The sequence below is a fragment of the Amphiprion ocellaris genome, chromosome 18 (genome assembly GCF_022539595.1).
Source record: "Amphiprion ocellaris isolate individual 3 ecotype Okinawa chromosome 18, ASM2253959v1, whole genome shotgun sequence".
NCBI lineage: Eukaryota > Metazoa > Chordata > Actinopteri > Pomacentridae > Amphiprion > Amphiprion ocellaris.
Window position 1 is genome coordinate 15468845 of NC_072783.1, and position 21701 is coordinate 15490545.

At 39.6% G+C, this 21701-nt stretch overlaps 1 protein-coding gene across 1 annotated transcript; it reads right to left on the reverse strand.

The window, feature by feature from the left end:
• Window positions 1–174: 174 nt before the first annotated feature.
• Window positions 175–21356, reverse strand: wdr45b (WD repeat domain 45B). The gene is made up of 10 exons (XM_023284273.3): window positions 21179–21356; window positions 20023–20097; window positions 17878–17979; window positions 15502–15589; window positions 13393–13487; window positions 11915–12105; window positions 11682–11767; window positions 3792–3893; window positions 3574–3695; window positions 175–1123 (listed from the first exon to the last, which is right to left on the reverse strand). The coding sequence occupies exons 1-10, from the start codon at window positions 21243–21245 to the stop codon at window positions 1017–1019; spliced, it is 1035 nt and encodes a 344-aa protein (XP_023140041.1). The 5' UTR covers window positions 21246–21356; the 3' UTR covers window positions 175–1016.
• Window positions 21357–21701: the final 345 nt, after the last annotated feature.

Sequence of the window (21701 nt, forward strand, 5' to 3'; positions counted from 1 at the left end):
AGTTGTCTTCATTGAAAAAAAATTTTTTTTTTTCAAAAATAAGGATATTTCTAAGTGACCCCAAACTTTTGAACGGTAGTGTATATTGTTTACGAATATTTGTTATGATCTTATTACCAATAATGGGGATTGATATTGGTCCAGAACAATCAGTTGACCCCCTACCACACACACTCAACTTTAACGTGGTTTTAATCAAGAAAATGCTCAGGAAAACAATGTATTGTACAGCGTATGAAAAAAAGGAAAAGCGAAACAAAATGTTATTTTTTGCTACTATTCTGTACAGGTCTTTGTGGTTAGAAGTTCTGTCTGGCGAGTTGTGTCTATACAGTGGCTGTAAGAAAATCTAGAAATACTAAGGTGACACTTCGCACTGCAGGATCAGTCTATTTCAACACTCCAGATGTTACTTTGAACTTTTAGACCCAAGTGGAGAAAATCAGTTACCTCATTCTGCTCCTGCTTTGCAAGTGCCTAATATGGTACATTGGTATATACGCGAACACATATATGTCTATATGACAGCAATAGAATGTGCACACATACAGATTCTCTCCAGTCTCAGAGGCACTCCCTAAAGTTAGGTTAGGTGGTATTAGTTGACAAAAATCTCAATATTTTCAATCCTTCTATTAGAATCATCTAATGTGATTAAAAATAACCATCCTTTGTAAATTCCTTGGAAGACGTCCTAAAAAGCGTCAAATTGTCCTTTCAAAAAATATCTTTCCCTCCTTTTTTCCTTGTGTTTGGTTTGGGAGTAAAGCCAGCATCCGTGTCCCTCTGTCCAGAGACATCAAATCTGCACCACTGTTCATACTTTCATCTTTGCATTGCGAGTTTTTCCCCAAGGTCTGTACTTCTTTTTCCTTTGATCTGATGCTCTTTAAGAGTCTGTCAAGATAAAGAGAAGTGCAAACTGGTACCTCTCCTACCTCCTTAAAAAAACAACAAAAAAAGTCCAGAAAAACAAAACTGGTTGCTTAATAGGAAGTCTTCAGAGGGGTCAATGGTCATATTTTCTCATCGGTCATCTCCAGGAACTGGGCGTACACGTCTCTGGAGCACTCCCCTTTCTGGTTGAACAGAAACTTGTAATAGCTGCCGTCAGCACAAATAGCTGCGAAGGAATGGTGCAAGGAAAAAAAGGTCAGCAAACACAGAATGCAGAAAACCTAATAGTTTGACAATACAATGCCCCTTAGGAAGAAACAAACACAGATTATCTGTCAGCAAGTTGGAAAAATTAATTAGCTAACAGGTGCAAAATACAAAAGACACTTGTTTTGCTACTTAAACACATAGTAGCTGTATAACATACAGAGCACATAGTGGTGGAAAAAGGGTTTTCGGACACCATTAAAATATCATCATGACATATCTGTGGAAAAATCTTTTTTGTGTTTCAAAAGGTGTGGCTGCATTAGACAGCCACAAACAAATACAAATTACATTTTTTTGTTTGTTTCCAAGAAAAACTTACAAAACTAAATTCTTGACAGTTCCAATGTCAGTTCTCAACATTGCCAGTATCAAAGTCAACAAATAACAGAGAATGTGTTAAAAACTGAACAAAAAAATAAATAAACCATCACATCATCAAATTAATATTTAGTAGTCCTGCCATTAGCACACAGTAGAGCTCTAATCCTGACTGGCATGTTCCCCACGAGCCTTTCACACTGTTGAGGGGTAATCTTGTCCCATTGAGTTGGCCACTCTGTGTGTGGCAAGGGGCATTATCTTCTTGAAACATCCAGTTTGACCTCGACGGAACAGTGCATGAACAGAAAGGAGCATGTAGGTTTGGAGAATGGCACAATACTTGGCAGAGTTCAATGTGCCATCACAGACAGTGAGATGACCAACACCAGCAGCACTCATGCATCCCCAAACCATGATACTGCCTCCACCATGCTTGACAGTAGGTACTGTACATGCTGGAGATAATGCTTTGCCTGGCCTTCTGAGTACCCTCACATTAGTAGGAGGAAGATAAAGCTGGAAACTGGACTCATCTGACCACAGAATCTCCTTCCAGTTCCTGGCTGTCCAGTTCTTGTGTGCCTAGGCCTAACAACGCTGGGCTAACCTCTGTCTCTCTTTGATCGGAGACTTTGTGACAGCCTTGTAGGACATTAAGCCATGATCTAAAAGTCGGCCATGTACAGTGCAAGTAGAACAATGGAGACCAGTTTGGTTTGACCACTGCTGCTGAAGCTCCTGTGATGTCATTTGGCGTTTTTTCCTCAACATGCAGATCAGGATGTGGTCATTTCTTGCCAAAGAAACACTTGGACGTCCAGATCTTGGTTTGTCTTCCAAGCTGTTGATTCCCTCTGTATTTCTGCAGAGTGTATCCAACTGCTGAAGAACTGCATCTACACTTCCTGGCTATCTGGCGGCAGCTGTACCCTACCTGAGTGAGAATCTGTATCTTCAGGCGTGTTTCCTGCGTTACGTTCCTTGTTATAGCCATTTTTGTCTCTGAAGAACTTTCAAATATGCTGGCTTTTATATAGACACGAAGCACGGCAAGAAAAATTTGTGTGCTTTAATAAAAAGCACAACCTTCAATAGTGGATCAATGGTACCAAAATGATCCAATACTCAAAATTTCTTATGTATTTTTATGGACCCAATCAATTTTAAGGACTTGTTTTGTATTTTGACTGTGACTGTACAAAAAGAAATTGCACTTGAAGACTTAAGAGTGATTCTTAATGCAATATTTCACAAATGCATGGTGCGTCCAAAAACTTTTTTCCACCAATGTATATTGTAGTGCTTTATATGCCCTATATCAAGATATTTCACTAAACTGGCTTCACATCTGGCTGCATAACCTCCTCCCGTATTTCTCTCCACATATATGGTCCTGTTTTAGTGACAGTAATGCTACATGCACATATTCCACGAAACTGGACAGTAAAACCCGTTAGCCTCTGACATGCCTCTCTGCGGTGAAGTTTCCATCCATACGTAATAATATGCTCTCCTTGCATTTAACACCAGTCTGAACACGACACAGATTTATGGACAATAAGTCAAGCTACGCAGAAGCAACACCTAAAACTGCATGTAGGAAAACCAAATTTTTCTTTCAGCAACCACAATCCTTATCAGTCACTCACGTGGTTGTGTGACATGCAAAAAAGAAACATATTTAGGTTTAACCTTACTACAACGTGGCATTAACAGATTACATAAAAATAAAAGACAATTTAAAGGAAAAACTGAAATCAATTCCACACAGCTGCACTGCATGGTACGATCAAGCAGCCTATGTGCTGAGCAGTGCCCACTGATTCTGACATTATATTAAGATGAACAGACGAAAAGATCTAAGTGGCACTTACTTTGAATGTGGCCATAAGTAGGATTAGAAATAACCAGTTTGTAAATGCAAGGACTGTAGTGGGTGATAGAAGCGGTTCACAATAGAAACAAAGTGTGCTTTTAGTGTCACCATAAGTCTCCTGTGATACCTTGTCTTTCTGTTTGTAATCAGTGACTGTGACTTGATGAGTCATGTATCTCCGATAGCATCACACTCCCATCTGAACTTACCTATTACGGCATTGGGCTCTGTTCCAAAGGCACACACACAGGGAGAGCCTGAGGGGACCTGGAACTTGGAGAAGCTCCACTTGGAGCTGAAGTATTTGGGAAGAAAGCTGGCTGATGCCAAACTACAGAGAGAAGGACACACATCTTTATCTTTATCCTGTCATTGGACTGATTTGATGCAGCTCATACCCCAAATCATCTGAATTTTAGCAACTGACCTTGACTGTTTGTTCCTTTTGGGGTCTTCTGCAGCAAAGATGTGCACTGTGCCGTGGTCACTGGACACACAGATGAGGGACGCGTCCTGGTTAAAATTAATGCTGAGAAAGAGAAAGTCGATAAAAGTACTGAGAGCGAGAAAACTACAATCTGTCATTAGCTTAGATTAACACAGAGACTCAAGATAACACATAAAAATTTATATGCAGCTTCCAGAGCATGACTTTGTCAGACTATAAGTACATTCTGATTTGTTTAACTTAGTTATCGAATAAAAATAAACAAACAAAAATAGTGTCTTCTTGTGGAAGGCCATCAACAATCAATGGTCAATCCACCCTGGCACACCGTAAAAAATACTCATGAATGACCCAGGGAACAGACAGAGCTGAGGTTTTCACCCGGGTTCCACACTCCCCAGATTCAAATCTTATTGAGCATCTGTGGCATGTCCCAGGATAAGCCTGATCTAGGTAGGTCCCACCCTGCAACCCACAGGACCCACAAAATTCACTGCCACCATCCCGTTGCCACAGGACATGCCCCACTGGATCAGACGAGTTTTAGCAGCATAAAGCTTGTTTTATGCTTGCCGCGTCCGCAAGGTCCGTGCGGACAAATTACGTAATTTTAACAGCCCGCCCCCTCACACGGCCCTTCTCCAGTGGAAAATTTTCATGTTGCGCACATATAGGCCGTTTCTCAATTCTAAGTACGCAAGTCCGTACTCGTGTACTTGGCGAGAACGGACTTGCGAGTCGTTCTCGTGAGAACAGACTTGCGAGAAAACAAGAACGCATCGAGGCTAAAGTGCATTTGGAACACCGGCGTACTTGATGACGTCACCGTCTCGGTTCATCTGCTCCGGTTATTTTTACCGTGAAAAACAACGAAATGGAACAGATATAATAACACAGCCTTGCATGCTCACGTTTTAATATTAAAACAGTTACTGTTTATATATATTCAGGTTTCTAAGATCGTTACAAATCTTTTTTCTTTTAATGCTTTAGAGCCCCTGATTTATTGACAGCTGTAGTTTGTGATGGACTGAATTGTCTCATTTTCAGGTCTATCAGTGGATCCACAAACTACAACTATTCAGAAACTGATTGCTGAAAAAATAGGACACCTCATAAACAGGGATGGATGGTTTACAGTTCTATTATTGACTGAACTACACTTTAATGTGATCACCAGGATTTCTGTATGTTGAACATCATCACTGATTAATGAGAGAATATTTCATGTCAACTACTGTACTCAGAACCTGAATACAGGTGAGCTCCGACAGGTGAGCTCTTCTTCTGCCTGTCAGGTAATAAAACAGAAACCTTTTCAAACATCAGCAGCATCTGATCACAGGTCTGATGTTAGAGCAACATTTACTTCTGGCTTCAACAATTCATTTTAGGAACACAACTGAGAAATATTTAATGCAAAGTGCTTAAATACATTTCAGCATTTTCTATCCTTCAATTTGCATTAACAGCATCATGTTGGTCCAGATGCTGAAGATGGAGCTGCTGATATTCTGTCTGTGGACTCTCCCCGCAGTCAGTGAGGATCTGGGTTTCTTCAGATGTCCCTGGAATAAAATATTGCTTAAATGTTATTTTTATTGGACAGTAACAGTCATAAGAATAGAACAAAGTTGTACTACAGGTAATGAAGACAAGACAATAATTCAGAAGTAGTCAGCGATCGAGTAAAACATTAACAACATTATGTTATGAATATTAACTTTAACTTCTTTCAAGCCCATTTTTCTCTGAACAATAAAAAAATACACCACGAGGCCAAAGTGTGACCGTTAGATAAACGTAAACTTACTTATATCCCCGTTTAACCGCTATAGAACCGTCAGAGCTAGTGGCAGATTTCAAAAAGTCTTGCCGACATCAGGCTGCTCTCGGCGGCTACAGTGGGCGCTGACCGGCCGCTCATAGCTGTCTAACCTGGACGCTCACATTTCCGAAACCGCTGGAGTAAATTTTTAATCAAGCTTTATCTTGATAAATTGACCACATATTTGACGTTTACACAACTACTTTCTCGCCTGAAATAATCTGAAAACTAAATTTTGTATCATAACAACAGTAGTATTCCCCAAAAAAACTTGTTACCTCTGAAAGTTTCCTCCTCGGCCTTTGACAGCTGGTCAGCGCGAAATGCATCATGGGTTATTTGGCCGCCCCAAGTCCGCACAAGTCTGGTCCGATGCAGTCTCGATAAATGTGGGCGGAGCGAGAACGCTTCTGGGTATTTCATGCATTCTCGGTCAGATGCGTTCTTTGAATTGAAACAGCACTTGGTCTCCGACTGATGACATTTCAAGAGTACGTGAGAATGCAAGTACAGACAAGTATGCATATTGAGAAATGGCCATAGTCTATGGTCGCGCACCTCCAAATTTTTCTAACTACGCGGACGGAGACGCGGAAAACTTGTGTAAGAACAGGAGCTCCTAGCAGCAGAAGCTCAGAAATACAGGCATCTATACGATTCATCACACAGACATCACTGTAGTAACCGGGTTATGAACAATTCATGGCATGAAATTAAAACTAACTGCTGAAATGCAACTATTCGCTAAAATGCCGTGTTGTAAGTGGTGTGAAAAAACGGCAAACTTCTTCTACTCTAGTTTAGTACTTGAGTAGACTAGGTAGACGTGTGTTTGCGATACACTGCCCCCTGCAGTTTGGGAGCAGGCGCCGCATGGCGTATAAAGTCACACACGGTCTCTCGAGCGGATTTCCAATCGTCTCATTTCCACGTGGCTCGTTCCTGCGGAAAGCATAACCCAGCCTTAAAGGGGACCAACACAATATCAGGCAGGTGGTTATGATGTTATGCCTGTGTATAAGCTATAAAGCTGTGGATTGCAGAGAATGTCCTCCCACAGCCTCTAATCAAAACAACCATTTGTTTTCCTTATGTCGTGTACCCTGATGGACATGCAGATTAGGAAAGCATGAATTGGACAGGTCATCAGTCTATCACAGGGCTATACACAAACAATCACATTCATATCCACACCTACGAACAATTTAGAATCACCAATTGACCTCAGCATGTTTTTGGACTGTGGGAGGAAGCCAGAGTACCGGGATGCGTGTGCAGGGAGAACATGCAAACTCCATGCAGGAAGGTCCCAGGCCAGGACGCGAACCGGGGACCTTGTAGCTACAAGGCGACAGTGCTAACCACCGAGCCACAATGCAGCACCAAAAGTTGAGCAATTTACCTGAATGGTACTTAAAATAGCTCTGCATTTAGAATTTGTAGCCAAAGTGGAAGCTGTTCAGCAACAGTTCCATCATATTGCTGTAAGTGTTGTGAATTTTTGTCTAAGTGTTTTTCATTTTGAATTACATTTTCAACACTACAACACCAAACTTGACAAGAAATTTTGTAAAGATTGTGACATAATACTGCCAGCTCTCTTAAACATATGATCACTGCTTTCCATGTTCACGGTCCTGCTTTATTCCAGTGACTCAATAAGCTAGCACCACAACAAGCTGAATAAAAGTTGGATTTTGTTTAACATCTACCATACTGAACACAAAAAGAAGATCATTGGCAGAAACTTTCCCCACAGGATGAATAGATATGTTAAAAATAGGGTTCATCCCATCTTAGGACCATGAGCTAATTCAATGTACGGACTGTGACTTCAAGCCTAATGGAAATTTTGTACTCTCAAGCGAGAAAAACAAGATCAACAATTTAACATTTTTTCAAAACACTCAAAAAATATATTCAACAGTTCATATGGAATGGTAAGACTTCCAGGGTTTCTGTGGAGAAACTTACATGGGAGTATAAACTGGGTGGTCTTCGACTGCCTAGTTTTAAAAAGTGTTATTTGGCTACCCAAATGTAACTTTTATCTTTTCTTTTTGAGAAACAAAGTGTTCCCCCCTGTACTGGACCTTAATTGGAATTTATGCTTTTAAGGAGACTGTGCCTGGTAATTTCCTTTAGAAATGGACCCCAAGGACTATAACCACTAGAACTAATAATCCTGTTTTGACACATTTTATCAAAATATGCTAGAAGGTCTGTAAATGTGGGCTGCACAGTGGTGTAGTGGTTAGCACTTTCGCCTTGCAGCAAGAAGGTCCCTGGTTCGCGTCCCGGCTTTCCCGGGATCTTTCTGCATGGAGTTTGCATGTTCTCCCTGTGCATGCGTGGGTTCTCTCCGGGTACTCCGGCTTCCTCCCACAGTCCAAAAATATGCTGAGGTTAATTGATTATTCTAAATTGCCCGTAGGTGTGAATGTGAGAGTGCTTGTTTGTCTTTGTATGTGGCCCTGCGACAGACTGGCGACCTGTCCAGGGTGTCCCCTGCCTTCGCCCGAGTCAGCTGGGATAGGCTCCAGCCCCCCCCGCGACCCTCGTGAGGATTAAGCGGTGTATAGATAATGGATGGATGGATGGTCCGTAAATGTCTTGGACTAGAAACTAGTCTCTCACCCAAAACACCTCTGAGACAGAACGATCTCATACCCATGACTCTGGCTAACAGGATTCTGGAAGTGTGGTACCAGAAAGCAATTCACTACTTGGAGGACTGTTATGATAACGGTTCCCTGATGTCTTTTGAGGATCTGAGGAGGAAGTACGACCTGTCCAGCAAAAAAAAAAAAAAAAAAATTCTTATCTGCAACTAAGATCTTTTAAGAGCAACTCTGGGACCTGAAATGACTTTACCTGTGCTCAGTGGTATAGAAAAACTGCTTCATGGTGGACATGTACGTCATCATCGTTCATCTCTAAAGTGTATGTTCTGTTGATGGAGGGAACTTCAAAGATAGCGGTTGCATAAGGGAGTCTGACTGGAATATAATGATTGATGCAGAGCTTTGGTCAGAGTTGTGTCAAAAAAGTCTGTCGGCCACCACTAATGCAAGATACAGATTGATCCATTATAACTTTCTTCAGCAACTCTATATTACGCCACAGAATCGGGTAGCAATTTATGGCAGCAGGACATTTGGGCCCAATTAATGACTAATATCTGAATATTCAGCTCATCCAGAGGGAATTCCGATTGTCCCAATGGGGAGGGAGAGAAGAGATCCAAGCATTTGGATCTAAACATTAATATTCAGATACCACCGTAACAACGTAATATTCGGATATTTGGGTCCAGCTCTACCACAGAGATTACATAAATATAAACCTGAGCCATTAAACCCATGTTTTAGATGTGGTACAGAGGAGGGCTCTTTCTTGCATTGCACCTCGTCATGTCCAAAGCTTAGTACTTTTTGGCACGACTTTAGTGACATTATGACAAAACTTGCGGGATTTGCCTTCCCATTGGATCCACAGATTTGCCTACTGGGGAACTTTACAACCATTAAAGCACATTTTAAGAACTCAGAGATGAGATTTTTTTGAAATAGCTTTGTGCACCCCCAGGAAGTGTATAGCAGTGACATGGAAGTCTGACTCCCACCTCCCCATAGCTAGATGGATAATGGAAATGAACAGCTGTATCCCACTCGAAAAGATTACTTATTCTCTGAGAAACGAATACAACACCTTTCTGAAGATTTGGCAGCTCTATTTGATCTACATCAACACTTTGCTAACACCTTTGCCAGACTTACTATAAAAATGACACCAAATTGATACACCACAAGTCGCCTTTATAAACCAGGATTATTTACACCACTTCATATTTTATGTTCTATTTATTTATGTATTCATTTATTTATTTTTTTTCATTACTTTGACTATTACCTACTTGTTTTGAGTTAGGTACACTTTTGGTTTGTATGTGTACAGGGAGCGAGGGGTATTCTGTATTTTGTGAATGTTTGGTTAAATTGGAAAATATGAAAAAATAAAATATTCCAAAAAAAAACCAAAAAACAATTTGAGCATTTTTCACCCACTCTTATACTGCTTCAGCAAAAAAAGTGGTCCAACATACAGTGCCATGAAGTATTTGCCCTCTTCTTGAATTCTTTTTTTTTAAAAATACCTCCCCCACTCCCCACTTACATGTTTAGGACCATCAAACAAGTTTAACTATTAGACAAAGACAACCAAAGCAAATACAAAATACTGCTTTTTAATGATGATTTAATGCTTTAAGGGAAAAAAGCAATCCAAACGTACCTGGCCCTTTGTCAAAAAGTAATTGCCCCCCCTTGTTAAATCATGAATTAACTGTGGATAATCACATTTTTTGGAAATGAAGTTCAATTTCACTGACCACACCCAACCCTGATTACCTCAACATCTGTTCAATCAAGAAACCACTTCAATAGAACCTGTCTGACAAAATAAAGTCAGCCAAAAGATCTCAAAAAGTTGCAACAAAATGCTGCGATCCAAAGAAATTCAAGAACAGATGAGAAACAAAGTAATTGACATCTATCCTGTGGAAAGGGTTACAAAGCCATTTCTAAAGCTTTAGGACTCCAGTGAACCACAGTGAGAGCCATCATCCACAAATGGAGAAAGCATGGAACAGTGGTGAACCTTCCCAGGAGTGGCCGGCCTACCAAAATTTAAACCAAGAGCACAGTGACGACTCATCCAGGAGGTCACAAAGGAACCCAGAACAACATCTAAAGAACTGCAGGCCTCCCTTGCCTCACTTAAGGTCAGTGTTCATGACTCAACAAAAAGAAAGAGACTGGGCAAAAATGGCATCCATGGCAGGGTTCCAAGGCGAAAACCACTGTTGACCAAAAAGAACACAAAGGCTCATCTTACTTTTGCAAACAAACATCTAAATGATCCCCAAAACTTTTGGGAGAAAATTCTATGGACTGACGAGACCAAAGTTGCACTTTTTGGAAGGTATGTGTCTCGTTACATCTGGCATAAAAGTAGCACAGCATTTCAGAAAAAGTACATCATATCAACCGGTCAAACATTGTGGTGGTAGTGTGATGGTCTCGGGTTGCTTTGCTGCTTCAGGACCTGGATGAATTGATGTGATTGATGGAACCATGAATTCTGCTCTCTACCAGAAAATGAAGGAAATGGAGAATGTTCAGGGATCAGTTTGTGACCTCAAGCTGAAGTGCACTTGCGTTCTGCAGCAGGACAACAATCAAAAACAGACTAGCAATTCGACTTCTGAATGGCTTGAAAAAAAAAATAACAAAATGAAGGTTTTGGAGTGGCAAAGTCCAGACTTGAATCCGATTGAAATGCTGTGGCATGACCTGAAAAAGGCCGTTCATGCTCAAAAACTCTCCAGTGCTGCTGAATTAAAAACAATTCTGCAAAAGAAGAGTGGGCCAAAATATCTCCCTAGAGATGTAAAACACTCATAGGCAGTTATAGAAAACACTTGATTTCAGTTGTTGCCACTGAGAGTGGCTCAACCAGTTATTAGGTTTAGGGGACAATTACTTTTTCACACAGGGCGAGGTAGCTTTGAATAGTTTTTGTTTCTTAATAAATAAAATCATTCAAAAACTGCATTTTCTCTTTACTTGGGTTATCTTCGTGTGATATTTACATTTGTTTGATGATCTTAAATATTAAAGTGGGGAAAGTATGCAAAAAAAGAAGAACTTGAAAAGGGGGCAAATACTTTTTCATGGAAATGTACATGTACTTTACTTGAGTGCCGGCATTAAGGGCTCTGAGATTGTGGTCTAAGTGTCCAGTCTAAAGTACTAATGAATACTGCTAATGTCCACATACAATATGCGCTGGGAGGAGCAAATACAGTACTCTGATAAAGGCTGCAAGAAGGCCTTGAAGCTCACCAGGGTAAGTAAGGCAACAGCTGTGTAGAACCACTGTCAGCACATAGCCCGTCTTGGCTTTGTGTCAAATGGAAGTCGCATAATTTCTATTTTTGCAGTGTCATGTTTGTAATGTCCATGTTTCTAAATGCTCACCAGTAAATGTTAGCTGCCTGTGAGCCTCGTCTTAGCTCCTGTATGAGTTGGCCTGCAGATGTGTCGAAAATTCTAATGAGAGTCCCCTGTGGAAACACAAAACAGATTAGTCAGTGAGGATAGAGACAAACAACACAACAACCGGAGATGTGTCCCAGCATTAGGAGCCTACACACAATTCACAGTCCCATGTACCATTTCGGACAATTCCCTGCAGCCTTCAGTTTACATACTTTCTCAGACGCAGTAGCTATTCTTGTGCCCTGCAGGTTGAGAGCGATGCAGCACAGCGCCCCCTCGTGGGCGGGGATGTCAACTGGGGGCTTCTCTGTATTGGCGAGATCCACAATCTGCACATGGCCTGAATGAGTCCCAGGGAATGCCAGCAGAGAGTTGTTGCTGTTAGGACACAGCACACACAGACCTGAGGAGAACAAGAAGAAAAAGTGTTCTTGTGATGTACACCTCACCAACATCACTTCACTAAAACAGTTTCACCTTCACACTGACTGGAATATTTCAAGATGTCACTTATTTTTATATCTACAGCATTACCCCAAACAGAACTGGAAAATTTGAAATTACAGTTCTGGTGATTTGCTAAATCTGCCAAAGACCATGCTTGGTTCAAGTGCTCAAGTAAGGGACAATTTCAAATAAAAGTCTAAAGACACTTTAACCATTTAAACCCTCAAACCAACTCTTGGGTTTGAAAGGTATGTTATCTTTACAAAAAAATATAAGAATAACACCATTTATAAGATTAAGAATTGTCAAATTTTCAACTTTCTGATGGTCCTCTAACTGCTCATGTGTGACGTGCACTTCTGTCACAAAAACGTACCAAACTGAGCTTAAAATGATATTTCATCAGCATCAATTTATGATTCATTTAATTCTCAATTTAAAAAAAAATACAAAACTAAACTGTTGGCACCCAATTCTTTAAGGAACGAAAAATTCAAACCATGAGTAACTCAGGTGTGACCACAAAAGTTCAGAGAGTCTTTGGCTGAACTGCAGGCTGTGTTTAGACAGAACACAAAGGACTTAAATTAGACATCAACATGCAATTACCTATGGCATGTCAAGTCATCCTTTTTTTTTATAGAACTGAGAATAAATAAGAGCCATCCATTATCTATACACCGCTTAATCCTCACTAGGGTCGTAGGGGGGGCTGGAGTCTATCCCAGCTGACTCGGGCGAAGGCAGGGGACACCCTAGACAGGTCGCCAGTCTGTCGCAGGGCTACATACATAGACAAACAAGCACTCACACATTCACACCTACGGGCAATTTAGAATGATCAGTTAACCTCAGCATATTTTTGGACTGTGGGAGGAAGCCGGAGTACCCGGAGAAAACCCACGCATGCACAGGGAGAACATGCAAACTCCATGCAGAAAGATCCCGGGAAAGCCGGGACGCGAACCAGGGATCTTCTAGCTGCAAGGCGAAAGTGCTAACCACTACACCACTGTGCAGCCCATAAATAAGAGCACTTGGAAAAATGTTGTACAAGTTATACTGCACAAAATTATTTTTTGAATTGTTTGTCCTTCTGGCCATCATTGTGTTGTTGCCATAGAGGCAGAGGTCTTTGAACTTTGACAGTGAAAAATGAGATCGCAGTGAGGAAAAATGTGACAGGAGCATAGAATACACAGAACCTCCTTGAGGCTCAGTGGGCTAATCCCAGTGGACTGACCTTTGGGGTTGTAGCAAGTCTCAAACACATGCAGCTGATGGGGGTTGTGGGTAAAGGTGAACACTTTGATCATTGAGTCCAGGACTACCACAATCCTGCAAACAAAGGTTCTTTTTTGTCATTGTTGTAAAAACAACAAGAAGCACAACAAAAGTAACATAAGCTAGATTTTAAACTAAATGTGAAACAATGTACTAAAACAGCCTAACCTACACTCTTCCATAAGTGGGTCAAAACTGACCTGTATCAGAATCAATGTCATTTATGCCATTTTTTTCATTTTGGTAAAGAATAACAATTTGTATTATTGTTTGTATTATATTTTTGTCCACATAAGAATGATTACATGTTTGAAATATGTTTATTTTCACTTCATAACAAATTTTGAGCATTTTGATAATTAAAAAAGAAGAACACTACACAGAACAGCAATAGAAGAATGTATAACATCCATTTTGTTGACATTTTTCCACTCTTTTCCTCCAGCTGTTGCTGCTCTCTGTCTTTCCAAGTCTGTGCACTGCATCACCTTTTGTATGATATCATCAGTGATAAAGAGCTTGGGGTAGTAATACAAATATTACAATTTCTTTAAAAGTATAAAAGGTAACTTAAAAATTGAAATGGGACGATATCAAAAACATGTTTTTTGAGGGATAGCTGGAATACAAAATGATAAAAACTTTTCATTACAAAGACTTTGCAAGAAAACAAGCTCACCAGGTCGTTTTATGACTTATGCATGTAAGGGTTAATGAGGCAGTAATGTAACACTTTCAGTAATAAAACCAAAGGCCAGGACAATTCTAGCTACACTTTACACAAATTACTGCATGCTTTAATGAGAGTGGAGCATGACTGAAAGAAGAAGGTTCCAAAGACGTACCTCTCCGACACTCACAGTTGTGAACAGAAGAAAGAGTTTTCAGTGATTCATATAACTTCTAATTTTCTGTGATGGAAGCATTGAAACATGTGTCTTTGTCACAGAAAACAATCATACATTTTGGTTCTTTTATACATTTATTACAGGTCTTCTGGAAATATGACAAAATCAGCTTCCATTGGTACCAAAACAGCCCCAGAGCATAATACTACCACCACCATGCTTGAGAGTAGGTATGGTGTTTTTGGAGTTGAATGCCTCTCTTCTCTAAACCTATTTCTGTTAATTGTGGCCAAATAGCTGCATTTTTGATTCACCTCACACACACCGCAGGTCTTTTCTTTGTGCAAGTGATAAGCAGTAAACTTCAATTGAGCCTTAAGGTGCTGCTTCTTGACTAAGGGCTACCTTCTGCATGGCAGCCTCTCAGCCCATAGTTTTGTGTTACAGCAGCTTCTAATTCATTGCCGACCTGCTTTTTGGTCATTTGTGGTTGACTGTAGACCAACCCAACCAACTGCCTCTCAGCAGCAGCTGATAGTTTGTGTTTTCCTCCTGATTGTGGCTGTGACAACTGTACCATGCACTTTGTACTTAGAAACAATAGTATGTACAAAAAATTGATTTTTGAATGTGTAACTGCTTTGAAATGGCTCTAAGCAACTTCTCTGACTTGTTAAAATCAATGATTGGCTATTTCAATCTGTGCTGAGCTCTTCAGAGTTTCCCATTGTGGCATTTGTAGTTCAGTCTCATTAGTGTATCAAATGGGACCTTTTTAAATTGGCTGAGAAATCATTAGCTGTCGTCAATCGTAATCACAATAAGATCATGCCACTAAGAAAATGTGATTACGACAATTTTCTACATTATCTAAACTGACAATTCAAGTTTCTGGATGTAGATTTTTGATCCAGCAGATTTTGGCACTTTTCCATAAAACTTGTAATAAATCTATCAAAGTACCAAAATGCATGAAGAGTTTTTTTGTGTGCAGAAGATGCATAGCTTTCAATGATTCCATCACAGAAAAATAAGTTACAGGAGTCAGTAAAAACTCAAGACCTCCGTGATATGCAATGGTCTTTACAACTGTGTGTACACTTTTGTTCACAACTGCAAGTTTTTCACAATATTCATTTAGCGACAAATCACGCAATGAATTCTTCTGAACAGCAGGACAGTAGACAGTCAAATTACAGCTTTTAATATTAGACTTTTACCTGTCACGCCGAAGCTTCACTGCTTTGACTTCTGTTGAGAACTCAATCTCAATGACTGTCTTCTTCTTCAGGTCATCCCAGATCATCACTAGAACAAGTGAAAGAAAAAAAATGGATGGATGGATGGATTTTAATTTTTGCATATATCAGCACTTGCTTATTATGCAAGTTTCTATAGCAATAACAGTGACAATGTTTGCCATAGGTCTGAAGGTGCTGACCACTGCTGCTGTCACTGTAAGGAAAGGACTGAACAGCCTCCTCCAGTCAGTACAATCCACTGTCACAACAACCTCACATTTAGTTTATTTAACCGCAATTGCAAGCAGAAACATTTTCTGAATAAAAACATGACACTGCTACTTGCTATCAATCAAAACTATGTACAACATTTTCCTAATTAATCAGATGCACTTCAAAATGCCTTAAAAGTGGCTTAGAGTGAGAGTCAATTAATTGCGTGTAACAAAGTGACCAATTGAAAATACAATAAGTCAACCAATAAGGCAGAAGACAAGGGCCACGCAGTTTAACTGTTATAAAATGTATTGTAGATTAGCTGTAGTACTTGGTTGTTCTACCAGGTTGGGCCTCTTAGTGTTTGATGAGGTGGAGTTACAGGGTCTGCTGTATAACTGTCCTGGTAGCCTTCTACTTCAGCTAGCTACTGAGGCTCCTGCATTTTCTAAGCTAGGACTTTCAAACAGTAACATAAGCCAGGAGCTGAGTGTCTGTCAGCAGAGATGCTACTAACAGTCAGCAGCAGCAGAACGATGACTAAATGATTCCAACAACATTCAAACTAAACCGATTAAGTGTTTTGTAAATCCTCTGAGTACAAATCAGTTTCACGGGTGGCAGCAAATACTGATATATTTGCAAGACTGATAAAGTTGCTGCAACAGTATTTATGGACAATATTTATTTATGTTCCAGCTGAGCAGCTGCTTCCAGCAGCTGGACAAATGTGAACTACAGTGAGCATGTCACTCCATCATGTAGATCAGCTGTGAGGATTATTGTGATATTAAACTGCTGTGAAGAGATTAGCACTGTTAGAAATTTATTGTGGAAGACTAAAGCTTATTTGCTATGTAACCTTATGTATTTGAGTTGATTCTGCAGTCAACATTAAGCGTCAGTAGATAAAAACTGAGTTAGTAGCATATGGAAGAACATTCACTAAATAAATTTCTTTCAGTTGTCCTACCGTAACAAAGCAAAATTTTTGTGCTTTTAAAAGGAGGGGTGTCACACACATTTTAAGGTCACATTTTAATGTAGTGATCAAGCTACAACTTCAGAGTCACTTGTGCTCCGAGTCCAAAATTGTGAAAGTGTGCAGAGCATCTGAGTGCAACTCAGCAGTTTTCACTGGAATGACTCATGCATCATCTTGTAATCCAGTATTCAGTTCTATTTAATACAACTGAGGTTCAGAGCAGGCGGAAGCCAGCAATTTTTACTCACAGGGAGCATTTGTTACACATATTTGCTTAAAGTTTGAAACTGTGACCATGTATAAGATATTGTAGGTTAGGTTTCTATGCAAACCACATGTAGTGCAAATGTCGAGAGAATCTGATAAAGAAAATTTCAATTAATGCCCAGTTCCATCCAGTGCTGTTATGCAAATAATAGTTGGTTTTCTAATATAAACAGGTGGTGGAGATGATTCTCCAGTCATGTGTCATGAAATTATTGTTGTGAAAGTGGAAGCAATGAGGTGACTTCACTGAAAGAGTGACAGTTAAACCTCAAACAGGGAAATGGAATATAGAAAACATAATGGAAACCTGGCATTTCTGTTAGTTTTATGTGTTATTGTGAGGAAGTTTACCATTTTCTCTTTGCCCCAAAGACATCAGACGTCTTTCATTTGCTGCCATTTTTGTCTCTCCAGTGGAACCAAAGTTTCAGTGGAAATTGAAAACACATGCTTTATGTACATCATTATTTATTCAATAAGTCTATTTTTTGTCCTTTGTCAAATTATGATGTTTTGGCACACCAACTTATCAAGTTCACTGAAGCATGTAAACATTTGTGATACTTTCAATGTTTTTTTACAGAATGCTCAGTGTTTCTGGAGGCCTGTATGTGCAAATAAAAAATGCACATAAAAACAAGTGAATAGGGAAGCGCCTACAGATTTCTGACATCTTTAAAGTGGATATGAATGACAAAAAAATCACCAAGAGCATGATGTGTCAGCTTTAACACTTTAAGCTGGGCAGACTTGAACAATCTGAAAATAGGACCACATGTCATCATGTGAAAGCAGTGGCCTGGAGTAAGTCTAACACTGACAATGCTGTTGATGTTGGGACAAAAGCAACTGCATACAACTGAGCAATTTATGTAGACAAAACATACCTTTGTTAGTTGGGTACTTGGGTTTCTTCCCTCCTCCCACTAGTGCCAGATAGTTACACCTAAACAGCATCTCCACATGGCCAACCCCGCCCTCCAGGAACTCTGAAAGTCATTTCAATACAAACAACAAGTCTAACTGTGAATGACAGTAAGAAAGGAAAGCAGCTGTACACTGAATCTAATCATTAACTGCTTATTCATCTCTTGTGGCTGAGCTATGCATAACTGCAGAAAAGAAACCCCATTCATTCCACACAGTGAGACCAGCATCCCTCCGTGTGCAGCAGCAGTGCACAGACCATTAGGGGGAAAGCACTGCTGCATGCTGTAAAGACTGTCAAAGAGCTGCACATGGATCGGCTCAGAGAAATCAAAGACCACACTCGGCCTTGAGAACAATGCTTAGGCAACTGCTGACCTATAGCAGCTAAATCTGAGGGGGTTAGAGAAGGAGCTCTGGAGCAGGTCATGTGCCAAGTCACATTTGGAACTGTCTTTGGGTAAAACTTCCTCTTATATCTTTCTATGTTTAAACAGCTTTTCTGCAATCACAGACCTGAAAGCTTTCAACAAGGACCTCAAAGTAGCCATCAACCAGTATTTCTCTTTTACCTCAGATTGGGATTTAAATATTAAAGCAATGTCTTTATTAAATCACCTGAAAACAGTCAATATTTAATTTGTCTTGGAAAATGCAATGCACATTTCTCCTGTGTGATATTTGTGTTTAGACAACCACTTTTACGGTCCTATCCTCGCAAGTTTAATATCATAATCAGAAGTATGCACAAGTATATTTGATTCATCAAATAATAAAGCAAAACTATGTCATCACTCAAAATTTCTGCTTTGATTGTCTGATGTTAGACCTTATTCATGCTTGTTTCCATTAGGAATATGATAACAACACAGCAACAACAGTATATTGATCATGTTAAGAGCTCCGCTACAACGTCAAAGTAAAGTCTAAGCTACTTCTGTTCACACGGAGGGAGGATTTAGGAAGCAAATTGCAATTCTATTGCCTAAGTTCTCCAACTTCTGACAGTACTGTTCATTCTGATAAACAGCAAAACCTGTTAAAGAGTGAAATGCATAATCATAGAACTTAAATTCCACCCAGGTAATCTCTACTATTTTATCAATTATGTGTTTTGCAATCTCCCATATTTCACTACTAACCAAAAGCAAGTGGCATTTAAGGGCCAGGCACATATTCATAGAACAAGAGTTGGAGCTGGGTAACTTAAATTTATTTACTTATGCCAGAAGTCAGCTACTCCAAACAGCAATTAAGCAATACAGCAACTTCAATTAACTATAGATGCAATATGATTACAGAATTATGAGAGAGGGATATTTATCATGATTTGATTTTGAAAATGGCACAGTGAACACAAACTTAATAAATGTAATCATTAAACACATCTTGTTTTGTCAAACGTGTAAGTGTCGAACAAGTATAATGTCGTATGTATAACTGAACAATTGCAACAGTGAGCTTGTACATGAGTGAACACCCAGCCAACAAAATGTTTGACCAACATCTAATATGCTTTTTTTAACCCTTACATGCAAAAGTGGGTCAAACATTACCTGGTGTGGTCGTTTTCCTGCAGTACCTTTGTAATGAAAGGTTTTTAATTTCATATTCCAGCTATTTCTCAAAAAACATGTTTTTGATATCATTCCATTTCAATTTAAGTTACTTTTTATATTTTTAAAGAAATTATAATGTTTGTATTCCGACCCCAAGTTCTTTATCAGTGATAAAATCCTACAAGAGGTGATGCAGTGCACAAACAGCTGGAGGAAAAGAGGTGAAAAACATCTACAGAAAGGATGTTTACATTCTTCTATCGCTGTTCTGTGTAGTATTCTTCTTTTTCAATCATCAAAATATTCAAAATCTGTTATAAAGTGAAAAATAAACATATTTCAAACATGTAATTCTTGTGTGGACAAAAATATAATACAAATAATAATACAAATTATTATTCTCAACCAAAATGAAAAAAATAGCATAAAAACACATTGATTCTGATACGGGTCATTTTTGACCCACTTACGGAAGAGTGTAGGGTCCAATCACTCGTGCATCTAAGGGTTAATAACTATAAATGGCATTGTCTTGCTGTCTGTTACCTTGTTTCTCCTTTTCTTTGAGAGGATCTGTGTTGTACACTCGAAATCCATTCTCCATTCCACAGGCAAAGCATCCTGCAGATCAAACAGCACAAGTCAGAATTCGATCAATGCTTAAGGTAACATAAGTCATCTGTTGTTGACAGGGATTCCATACAAATATCTTCCCAAGGGAATCACCTCCTTACACCTCAGCCTTTACTGTCATCTGAACACACACCAGGAGGGATATAAGTTTAGGTAGACTCAGTGGTCCAGCAGAGAGAAAGAGCAGCACGTAAACATGGAACAAATGATGAACCTCTGCTGGAATTCATGTAAAACTGCCACACCGCATGTGCTCAGTGTCATGGCTCTTCATGGGTCATGTGAGGTCTTGGGTCCCTGTACCGTTGTAACGTTTCATGGACTGGCATCAGTATTTGTCGTGACATAAAAGCTACATTGGATTTAGACTTAACGGTCGAGGTCTTTAACTTTACGGCCTGTGTTAATGTGCTTGGGTGGGGAGCAAACGAAATATTACTATCTAACGTAAACGACTGAAAAACAACATATCTTTATTACTGAAAACTGCAACCATGATGGGAAAAAATCTGTTTTACTTGGAAGCAGCAAATATATAATCAGGCCAACAATGATAGTCTGACGTTAAAACTAAGTGAAGCGAGTAGTTAGCGTTGCCTGGCTAACGCTAGTTGACAGCTGATGTGATCGAAGCAAAGATAGTACGATGGTGGATGGAAATTCAGCTAACATTGGCATATATGCTAAGCTCATCTGTATCTTTAACTACTTATGCATTCTTCCTTTTAGTGTACATACATTTTAATCATATGTTGGTGTCTAACTTAACAACTTTTGATTTGCTAACCCGTTAGCTGACAGATGAACACAAGAAAAGCTCGCTACTGTTACGTTTCTGGCTAGCGGAGGTCCAATAGGGTAGCTAAAGCTAACATTAACTTCACGTTATGTATTTAACGATTTTGGAGGAACACCGGCGCAACAATATGATCATTAAATCATTTTAAGCCGGTGTTGTGAGATAATGTTATGATTAATTTATGCTCTTGGGAAATACTTAGCGATGTTAGCTTAGCATCCACGACGCTGCCAAATTCCTTTTGGAACGAAAAAACCTGATGCTTCTTACCATGATCCTGGTTAAATCCAGCATAAAGGAGTCCATTCCCGTGAGGGTTAGACGGTAGTAAATTCATTATTATAACAGAACTACACTTTACCAAGCAACGTTAACGAGTAAATCCTATAGCTGCTGCCCGATGAGCTAACCGGTTACCATTCCTCTGGACTCTGCTGGGCAGGGAGAAGGAAAACAACCGAGGCTGGTTTCCTGCTTCAGCTGGGTGAGCTGTCACCAGCCGAGATCAAAGGGAGTTTCACTGGACTGTGGTAACATATTGCATAGAACATAGAAAACTAAAATGACTGCATTATCTTCATTAGTAGCTTTATTAAAGTTAACATATCTCAACGAGATAGGCTCTGATCAAAGAAGTGTTTTAATGAACCACGACTTCGGTAACCGTAAGCAGTGATTTGATCACCTGAGAGTAAATCATAGTTTATAATCATGCTAATTACAGAGGTCATCTGGGATGTATACCGCTAGTGTTAGCGTTTCTGAACTAACCGAGAGATTGAATTTGAGAGGA